This window comes from Myotis daubentonii, chromosome X (genome assembly GCF_963259705.1).
Source record: "Myotis daubentonii chromosome X, mMyoDau2.1, whole genome shotgun sequence".
NCBI classification, from domain to species: Eukaryota; Metazoa; Chordata; class Mammalia; order Chiroptera; family Vespertilionidae; genus Myotis; species Myotis daubentonii.
In genome coordinates this window covers 109,761,086-109,772,478 of record NC_081861.1, presented here as the reverse complement: position 1 = coordinate 109,772,478, position 11,393 = coordinate 109,761,086, and the positions used below count along the sequence as shown (strand labels likewise).

Here is an 11,393-nt window from a genome sequence, read left to right as displayed (position 1 = left end):
AAGTAAAACTGTCACTATTTGCTGATAACATGATAGTATGCAAAGAAAACCCTAAAGACTCCATCAGAAAACTAGTAGATTTAACTAATGAATTTGGCAGCATAGCAGGATATAAAATTAACCAGAAATCTATGGCATTTTTATACACCAATAATGGACTCTCAGAAAGGGAAACCAAACAAACAACCACATTTACCGTTGAAATAAAAAAAAAAAATTTAGATACTTAGGAATAAGCTTAGCCAAGTAGATAAAAGACCTGTACTAGGAAAACTACAGGACATTGAAAAGGGAGATACAGGAAGATACAAGCAAGTGGAAGAATATACCGTGTTCATGGATTGGTAGAATCAACATCATTACAATGTCCATTGTACCCAGGCAGTCTACAGATTCAATGCAATCTCCATTAAAATACCAACAGCATATTTCACAGTTAGAACAAATGCTCCAAACTTTTATATAGAATCAAAAAATACCCCAAACAGCTTAGCAGTATTGAGAAAGAAAATCAAAGTTGGAGGAGTCAAATTCCAGATTTCCAGTTATACTACAAAGCCAATGTACTCAAAGCTGCCTGGTATTGGCACAAGGACAGACATATGCACCAATGGAACAGAACAGAGAACCCAGAAATCAACACAAGTCATTATGTTCAATATGTGACAAGGGAGGCAAGAGCATACAATGGAGTTAAAATAGTCTCTTAAATAAATGGTGTTGGGAAAATTGGACAAAAACATGCAAGAAAAAATGAAACTAGAACACCAAGTTACACCATACAGAAAATTAAACTCAAATGGATGAAGGACTTAAATATAAGTCGGGAAACCACAAAAATCCTAGAAGAATCCACAGGCAGCAAAATCTCAGACATTTCTTGTAGCACTATGTTTATGGCTACAACTCCTAGGACAATGGAAATTAAGGAGAGAATAAATGGGACTACATCAAAATAAAAAAAGCGTCTGCACAGCAAATGAAACCATCAATAAAATAAAAATAGTGCCCACTGCATGGGAAGACATATTTGCCAACGATACATCTAAGGAGTTAACCTCCAAAATCTACACGAAACTCATACATCTTAACAAAAGGAAGATAAACAGTTGAATTAAAAATGGGCAAAGGATCTAAATAGACACTTCTCCAAAATGGACACACAGAGGGCCAAATGGCATATGAAAAAGTGCTTAAGGTCACTGATCATCCAAGAGGTGCAAATAAAAAGGACAGTGAGGTGCCACCTCACACCTGTTAGAATGGCTATCATCAATAAATCCACAAATGACAAGTGTTGTCAAGGATGTGGAAAAAAGGGAACCCTGGTGCACTGCCAGTGGGAATACAGACTGGTGCAGCCACTGTGGAAAACAGTTTGGAGTTTCATCAAAAAATTAAAAATGGAACTGCCATTTGACCCAGAGATCCAACTTCTAGGATTATATCCCAAGAAATCAGAAAACACCAATCTGAAAGAATATATGCTCCCCTATGTTCATAGCAGCACAATTGGCAATAGCTAAGATTTGGAAACAGCCTAAGTGCCCATCAGCTGATTAATGGATTAAAAATGGTGGTACGACTATTCAATGGAATACTATGCAGCTGAGAAAAGAAAGAACTCTTACCATTTGCAGCAGCATGGATGGTCCTAGGGCACATTATGCTAAGTGAAATATGCCAGTGGGAGAAAGAGCCATATCACATGATCTCACTCATATGTGAAATATAACTAACAACAGAAACTGATGAAAAAAATAGACCTAGAGACATAGAAACATGGAACACACTGTCAACCCTCAGAGGGAAAGCAGGAAGGGGAATAGGGGGGAAGAATTCAACCAATGAACTCATGTTCATATATGCATAACCCATGGACACAGACTATGGGGTGGTGCAGACTGGGGGTAGGGGTGTAGGAGAGGGCACTAGGGGTAAAAAAAAAAAGGACATATATAACACTTTGAGCAATAAAAAGAAAAGAAAAAAGCCAACTCTAACCAGCCGGGGCAAGGGGCGGCAGTTGTTCTAGTCTCTGGTTGTCTGGTTGTCCTGACATTTTGGTCACTGGATTTAATTATATAAGATTTTTACTGATTTTCAGAGAAGGAGAGGAAGAGAGAGAAACATCAATGTTGAGAGAGAATCATTAATCAGCTGCATCCTGCATGCACCGCTACTGAGGACCGAGCCTGCTCCCCAGGCATATGCCCTCACCTGGAATCAAACCATGACCTCCTGGTTCATAGGTCAATGCTCAAACACTGAGCCACATCGGCTGGGCAACAAGATCTTTTGTAAGTAATTCTTTTATTTATGGTTATTTTTAATGAATAATTGACATAAATATATAATACTCCTAATGCAATCAAAACCAAGAGGAGTATGTGTAAATATTGACTTCATAGTTGGTAAAATACATAACACATTGATGAACCCAAGCAGAAGCTCATTCAGAAAGTTTTATTAGCAATAGGTGTTAAAATTTACAGATATTGTGGAATCAAATTGTCCATACACAGTGAGGCACTCATGGTGAATGCTGACTTATGTTCAAATGAGAGACACACTAGCCAAGTGAACAGTAAATAGAAAATTGTCTAATCCTCTTTGTCCCCTGAATCCTCCTCTTTGGGTTTGGAGAGGAGTTTCATTACTCGGTGTATAGGAGTCTTCACAGACTCATAGTTCCATCCCTTCCTCATAAACATCTTCTCAATCACACCTGGCATCCTGTAGCCCTTGCTTACAATGAAATCTTTGAAGGCAATTGGTCCATAAAGTTCATCAATAATGTCTGGTTCAAGATGCCTTCCATCGGTCAAATGTTCCTTGTCAGGGACGACTTTAGGGTCGGGCAGAGGCTGGCCATTGACCAGCTTTTTCCAGGATTTGGGGTCCAGGTACCATGCTCCATACCTTATCTTCTCCCGTTTGGGTTTATGAGGGTCTTCTGGTTTTCGGAGTTTCCTTTGCCAGTTACCTTCCTGCAGGGAGAATTTTCTCTGCTGTATGTCATCTAGCTGTTTGCAGGGCCTTATCTTCAAAGGAAGCTGGCTTATTTTCTTTATTTTGACTGTATTATGGGTGAGTGGGACCTCTAAGTCAACCTCAAACTGTTTCATGAGGTCCTCTTCAACAATGCCTATGTCTCCAAAATTATCATCGATCCATCTGCAGAATTCACGAATTCTTCTTCTTGATTTTTGGAGCCCAAGATCTTTGGGAATATCCGTTGTGCATTTTGCATTTGTCTCTTCCTCAGGAAACAAACTGAATAAATATGACTGGAGGCTCTCCTTGGCCGTTTGCACGTGGGTTTGGTCTTCAGGTTCCAGGTTGTCCTCCTCAGGAGGTTCCAGGTTGAGCTTCCAGGAAGATACGGGGTGGACTGCCTGGGGAGGCTCCAGTTTCACGGCCTGGGGAGGCTCCAGGATCCCTGCCTGGGGAGGCTCCAGGTTCGCTGCCTGGGGAGGCTCCAGGTTGGTCTGCTCAGGATGTTCTTCACACAGGTGTGTGGGGGTCTTCTTTCTTTCCTTGGTGCCCTCACAATGTGCCCACGTGTCCTCCAGCTTCCTGTCAGGATCTAGCACTTCCAGGACCTTGAGGAGGAGGTCTGGAGGGAGAGCTTCCTCCAGATTCAGGCAGTTCGCCAGGGACTGCTGGGTCAGGCTGGCTTCAATGTTCTCTACAAAGGCCTTCCGTGCTCGCTGGGCTGGCGAGAGCTTGGAACACAGGTCCGCTCCCGTGGGCGGCTGCCTGTGAATCTTTTTGGGCGGAGGGCGGGGAATTCTATGAGCAATCATGGGGAGAAAGCCTTCCCGAGGGCCACGAGTGATCACATCTTCAGCAGATGGACAGCCCGTTCTGAAGTCGTCCAGTCCCTCCTTCACAAATACCCACCGCCGGCTGTCCATGGAGGTGGGGCACTTCCCAAGCTGCTTGTTCTGCCTGCAGAGATAGCGGGAAGGCAACCTGTCCCTGTCCTTGAACCAGGGCTTACATTCCATGCCCAGGGGCAAGGGCTCCAGCGGCGCCGGCCCTAGCAGCCACTTCTTGCTGGGCTCCGGCTTTTTGTCGAGCTTCGGCCCTGACTGCCACGGCTTGATCAGCCCCGACTCTATGAGCGCCTTCTTCCTCAGGTCCGACTTTAGCAGCCACCCCTTGTGGGGCTCCGGTAAGGGCCACTGCTGGCACGCCATGGCGCCCTTGGACCAGACGGCCTCAGGGGTTTGTTGTCCCAGCGGCCCCGTTGCTAGGAGACCATTGCCTGGTACTGACTCATTCTTATTCTTTCCTGAGGCGGGTCAGCACGCGCCCCTGCACAGACTGCATTGTCCCGGAATGGCCTGCAAGGTTGCGTTCTTGCTTGTGGTAGAGAACTGTTCCCGTGTATGGGCACACCACAGGTCAGCTGCCCATTCATCTTTTTTTTTTTTTTTTTTAAATATTTTATTGATTTTTTACAGAGAGGAAGGGAGAGAGATAGAGAGTTAGAAACATCGATGAGAGAGAAACATCGATCAGCTGCCTCCTGCACATCTCCTACTGGGGATGTGCCCGCAACCCAGGTACATGCCCTTGACCGGAATCGAACCTGGGACCTTTCAGTCCGCAGGCCGACGCTCTATCCACTGAGCCAAGCCGATTTCGGCCCCATTCATCTTTTGATGGACTTTTGGATTGATTCCAGTTTGAGGCTGTTTCGAAATCATGGGGTCACGAATATTTCACGTGTTCACATCGTCATACAAGTACTTTCATTTCTCCTGGATAAATTATAGGTAACAACTGAAAGGCGGGAGCTTCTGAGAGCCATGTTTTTTCTATGTACTCACAGCCGTCAGGTTTTGATATTTGCCCAAATATGGGTGAGGTGAGTGAGGCATTGGGTGTACAACTTCAGATGGCACCCAAAATCCCCCTCAGAAATCAAGATCAATTATCTCTTAAGGTAACATTTCAACATAATCAGAAAAGCAGTGCCATATTAAAGCCTGAGGACAAAGGATAGTTCAGTGCCCTACTACCGATCCTATCCTTATTTCAAAGCCATGTGTTGTTCACCATCCATTTTCTTTTCACAAATAATATTTGCCCTTTTTAGATACTGTTGTGTTTCTTGGAAACAGTTTGGTTCTTTGGGATCCCTTTCAAGATTTGATTTATAATAAACAGAGCCGTTCCCTGTGATAGTACATGGCGAAATACTGTTATACCATGTGGTATGGTTAAGTAACTGTTCCTCACTACTGAAGCAAGACCCTTCCACGTAAATTATTCAATGCCTGTGCATCTAGTCTGGCTGACAGTAAAGGTCACTATTGCAGGCCCTGTGTGAATATCAGTTATCAAGAATCCTTCCCAGTGGTTTCTTTCCTGGCTTCTAATAATGTATTCACACACAAGCTGATCAGTAATCCCCGGAATCATTCTTGTGGCGTGCAAGATTCTGGAGTTCCCTCTCTTTCTCTCATTTTGCTCTCTGGTTGTCTGCCTTGAGATCTCTACCCACCTTGTTCTCTGTGGTGTCTTAGCTCCATCTCCTCTACATAGCGTGACTGCTGGTCTTTGCCTCTCTGCCTGTGGCCTAGAAACGGAAGGAATGTGGAGCCATCAGAGGAGTCACCTCATTTATTTCCTATCTGTGAGGCATCTGTCCCTGCTTCCTGATGTCCAGTGTCTTTCATAATTTTATCTTATTTTATTTCATTATTTTTTTCAGGTGTTCCAGGGCATATATCTGATCCCTGTTACTCTACTTTGGCCAGGAGAGAAAATATAATTTACTTTTTTTTGTTTTGTCTCCCTCAATTTGTGAGTCAGTCTGCCTTTTCAAAGGTCTCCCACGACTTCCGAGCCATCATGGGGAGAAAGCCCTCCCGAGGGCCACGAGTGTTCACATCTTCAGGAGATGGACAGCCCTTTGTGAAGTCGGGCTGTCCATCTCCTGGTACCGTAAATTCTTGCTATTCTCCGTGATTAGAAATTGTAGATCACACCCGCATTATTGAAACAAATGCCTCTTTTAAAATCCATACCAACCAATTTTTCTTTTTCCCCTAATACTCAGGATAAGCATCTTCTAAAAATTCCAAAAAATAAATAGTAAACTCCTTAGCATGTCGCATTAGGTGTTTTACAGTTTCAATGCAGCATGGGTTTTTCTTGGTCATAGCCAATAATACACTAATACACACATTACAGATTAGATGTAATTCTTCAACCATGGCAGCAACTTGAATCTTGTCCTCAAATACATTTTTTATTCACTTACTTATTCAGCATACATTGGTTCAGTTCTCCTTTTGTATGAGGCAGTGTGTCCAATATGCAAACTATTGCAATTAAAGATACAAACACCATACTCTCCTTATAAGAAAATTCCCATCAATTTTTGCCATCTGATTATTTTAAAGATTTTCTTCAGACTTCACCCTTGAAGTACATTCTTTCTGAGTAAGTGTTAAGTGAGGTAGGCTGAGATTGCAAATCAATGAAATAGAATTAAATACATTAATACAGCTAGGAAGACTTAAGTGGTTGGTATAAGTTAAAATATGAAGCTAAGGAATAGAAAATCAGTGACCACGATTCAATGGGAACTCAATCTATTCTAGAAGTCATTGCTTGTAAATTAATATTATTATTAATATCATTATTAATATTAATATTATTGTTTCCTGCAGTAGGAAGCACTGGGAGAATATCTCCATTTAAGGATAAGAACGAGGTGACATTTTCATAGGAAAAATGATACGTAGCCAAAGGTAATGACCAGTATATTCAAACCCCTTTAAAAGTTCACTATTGTCCCCATTTGTCATGTGACATATACCTTTTCCAAAGAGGAAAGATAGATATGCAACAGAAATTACATGTACCCGTTATCGAAATTGTCAAGTGAATCCTAGCTGTTTTGGATCATTGGATAGCAGTGATGTTGAACCTATGACACGCGAACTCATTTTTTTGGTTGATTTTTCTTTGTTAAATGGCATTTAAATATATAAAATAATAATCAAACATATAAATCTTCCTTGTACTATGGTTGCAAATGTCAAAAAATTCCTATATGTGACATGGCACCAGAGTTAAGTTAGGGTTTTTCAAAATGCTGACATGCCGAGCTCAAAAGGTTCTCCAAGAGCCTCAGCCTGGGGACTGAAGTGTCCCTGGTAACATTTTGGTGAAGGTCACGTAATCAGGGTGGTGCAGGCAAGAAGGCTCAATCCCCAGTAGGGGCCATCAAGAGGCAGCTGATCAATGATTCTCTCTCATCACTGATGTTTCTATCCCTCTTTCCCTCTCCCTATCTCTCTAAATATATATATATATATATATATATATATATATATATATATATATATTTAAAAATTAGCCAATGAAATATAATGAATGAGCATCAGGTGTTCCAAATAATGTTTCTAGAGCTCTCTTCACTCTTAAATACATGAGGTTACATTACTGTATGAACATAAGCATCTTCCAAGTATTCATCCTACACTGGCTATGGCAGCTAACATTAGGAAATATGGCTATTGAAAAAGAGCCTGCTGTAGTTGTTTACCATCTCCCAAAGCAAATATTTCTGAAGAGTGATTACTGATGTAGAGTACTTATCTTTCTCCATTGTCCCATTTTTTGCTTCTTAAATAGACAGCATGTGAAGATTGTGTCTTACAGGTAGTTGTTAGCATGACTTTGATCACTTATAATAAGCACATTTAAGATAATTCTGATACCTTGTAATATAGCAACATTTTTCAACATCAGATTATTCCAGAAACTTCCCCTTTTAGTTTTCATTTTTTTTTAATATATTTTATTGATTTTTTTACAGAGAGGAAGGGAGAGAGATAGAGAGTTAGAAACATCGATGAGAGAGAAACATCGATCGGCTGCCTCCTGCATATCTCCTACTGGGGATATGCCCGCAACCCAGGTACATGCCCTTGACCGGAATCGAACCTGGGACCTTTCAGTCCGCAGGCCGACGCTCTATCCACTGAGCAAAACCGGTTTCAGCAGTTTTCATTTTTTTAAAAATCAAAATGACATTGTTTCTGGATCTATTTTTTTCATGGATTCATTTTGTTCATTAGATTCCACATATGAGTGAGATCATGTGATACTTACCTTACTCTGACGGGCTTATTTCGTTTAGCATAATACTCTCCAGCTCAATCCATGCTGTTGCAAATATTTCTATCTTGCAAGTGCTTGATCTGTCCTCTAATTGTTTCCTTCTATAGTAGACATTTTATTTTACTTTTACAAATCTATTTTCTTCCCTTAAAAATCTGAGAATAGGAATTTGAATTTTTGGTGAAATTATCTTTTATTTCAATATTTTATCTGAGTTTTCCCGCAAAATGACATAGTTTTGTGTGTTTATTGTGATCTTCTATTTTACCTTCCTCATACATCTGGCAAACCTTTTTCATTTATATATATGAATAAAGGACTTACTTGATTCACCTCAGTAAGTAGCATGGATCAGATCTAGAATTGTGATGTCCATTTCACTACCAGTGTTTTGCTCAAAATGGGAAAGTGGAGTGTGTCAGTTATTCACTTTCTTTCTCCTTCGGGGATACTTGGCATAGAGTTTACAGGTAGGATAGGAACACTTTCTGATGCCAAAGAAAACACAGTACTTCTCACATTGGAACACTAGTGTTTTTTCCTTCAGGAAAATGGGTCCTATTGTTTCCCTTCTCTGCAGGTCTGTAATTGTCTTCCATTCATTCACTGTCTTGGAGTGTAGTTAGGGAGATTAAAAGGCTCAGATGCCAAAGACCTTTACTGTCCTATGTAAGGAGGCATGGGGTAGGGTTAGAGCTGAGCAAGTTAAAACAGACCTGCTCTTCACAGAGCAGCTATTTACTATCACAATTGACCAAGGACCATCCGCAGTATTGCAATTTCATTTACTCTGTCCTTAGATTAAGGGGTCTCCATCTTGCTACCCAGATTAACAAATGTTAATATTTGCATATTTTAGTAAACCAAAACTGTAGGTTAAATACAAGAATCCTTTCTTTTAATCCCTGCCCAATCCCATTCTATACACCCTTTTTCCAGAGGTAAGCACACCTGTGATTTTAAGGATATGTTTTATACGTTAAGCATGAACATTCATCCACATTCAAAGGGCTGAACACCATCCACCTGACTTCACCCACATATACATTGTTTATAAGGGGTAGGTTAATTTTGTGTTTTCCCAGGTGCCATGGAATACTTCCTCCTCCATTCAGGGTCCCATGGAATGCCTCCTCTATCCATCAGGGTCCTATGGAATTCCTCCTCCCTCCTCCATCACGGTCCTATGGAATCCCTTCTCAAACCTCCATCTGGGTCCGATTGAATCCCTTCTCCCTCCATCAGGGTCCTATGGAATCCCTCTTTCCTCCTCCATCAAGATCCTACGGAATCCCTTCTCCATCCATCAGGGTCCTGTAAATCCCTCCTCCCTACCTCCATCAGGGTCTTATGGAATCCTTCCTCCCTCCATCCAGGGTCCTATGGAATCCCTCCTCCCTCCATCCAGGGTCCAATGGAATCCCTCCTCTCTCCATCCAGGGTCCTATGGAATCCCTCCTCCCTCCATCCAGGGTCCTATGGAATCCCTCCTCTATCAATCAGAGTCCTATGGAATTCCTCCTCCCTCCCTCAGGGTCCTATGGAATCCCTCCTCCCTCCTCCATCAGGGTCCTATGGAATCCCTCCTCCCACCATCAGGGTCCTATGGAATCCTTCCTCTCTCCATCAGGGTCCTATGGAATCCCTCCTCCCTCCATCAGGGTCCTATGGAATCCCTCCTCCCTCCGTCAGGGTCCTATCGAATCCCTCCTCCCTCCTCCATCCAGGGTCCCGAGATGCACCTAATTGAGTCCTTGGTGGAGACTCCTGGATAGCTGTTTTAAAACTGGAATGTGAGGGATTTGCTCAGAGGAATCAGAGAAAGACCTTTATTTATTTAAGAACCAATGACTTTATTTGAAGAGACAATGAACCTTGAACACGGAACTGAGGTGCCCGTTTTTCATGGACTATATGGCCATCGGCATCAAGGAATTCTTACCATTTACAACAGCATAGATGGAACTAGAGAGCATTATGCTAAGTGAAATAAGTCAGTTGGAGAAAGATCAATATCATATGATGTCACTCATTTGTGGAATATAATGAACATGAACTGATGAACAAACATAGAAACAGAGTCATAGAAGCCTCGAACAGACTGTCTAACTCAGCTGTGGGCAAACTACGGCCGGCGGGCCGGATCTGGCCCGTTTGAAATGAATAAACTAAAACAAAACAAAACAAAACAACAACAAAACAAACAAACAAACAAAAAAACGTACCCTTTTATGTAATGATGTTTACTTTGAATTTATATTAGTTCACACAAACACTCCATCCATGCTTTTGTTCCGGCCCTCCGGTCCAGTTTAAGAACCCACTGTGGCCCTCGAGTCAAAAACTTTGCCCACCCCTGGTCTAACCCATGAGGGAAAGCAGGGGGTGAGGAGATAAGAGATCAACCAAAGGACTTGTATGCATGCATATGAGAATAACCAATGGACACCAACTGTAAGGGGAGGTGAGGGCATGTACTGGTAGGTGGGCAAAGGTGGGGAGAGGTCAACATGGAAAAAGGAGACATATGAAATACTTTAAACAATAAAGAATTTAAATTAAATAAAATCAAATCACTTTTACAAAAAAAGTAAATGAAGAATGACATAGCAGCCATAAAGAACACAATGGAAGGATTAAAGAGTAGACTAAAAGAAGCTGAGGACAAAATCAGCATGTTAGAAGACAAAGTATAAATAGATGCCCAAGTTGAGCAGCAACTGAAAAAAAAAATTTAAAAATCAGAAGGAGAGTCTACAGGAGCTTTGGGACAATTGGAAACAATACAACATGTGCATAATAGTTGTGGCAGAAGAAGAGTGGCTGAGCAAGGAATAGAAACATTTTTAGAAGAAACAATGACAGAAAACTTTCCAGACTTGGGGGAGAAATCAAGTCACACAAAGCCAAGAAGCACAGAGGGTCCCAAGCAAGATGAACCCAAAAAGACCCAAACCAAGACACGTCGTAATTAAATTGGCAAATGTAAAAGACAAAGAATCTTAAAGGCTGCAAGAGAGAGACAAAGTTACGTAAAAGGGATGTCCACTATCAACTGATTTCTCAACAGAAACACGCCAGGCCAGAAGGTAATAGAATGAAGTATATAAACTGATGCAAAGCAAACTACTGATTTGAATAATGCTCTAAACAGCAAAGCTATCATTCAAAATTTAAGGTGAAATTTGGAGATTCACAGACAAAAAACAAAACAAAACAAACAAACAAACAAAAACCCAAAC

The 11,393-nt window shown here is 41.5% G+C and overlaps 1 protein-coding gene across 1 annotated transcript; it reads right to left on the bottom strand.

The window, feature by feature from the left end:
• Nucleotides 1-2,603: 2,603 nt before the first annotated feature.
• On the bottom strand, nucleotides 2,604-4,205 carry LOC132223594 (protein FAM47A-like). The gene is made up of 2 exons (XM_059678691.1): nucleotides 3,471-4,205; nucleotides 2,604-3,371 (listed from the first exon to the last, which is right to left on the bottom strand). Exons 1-2 carry the CDS (start codon nucleotides 4,203-4,205, stop codon nucleotides 2,604-2,606), a joined length of 1,503 nt encoding a protein of 500 aa, XP_059534674.1.
• Between the last annotated feature and the right edge of the window lie 7,188 nt (nucleotides 4,206-11,393).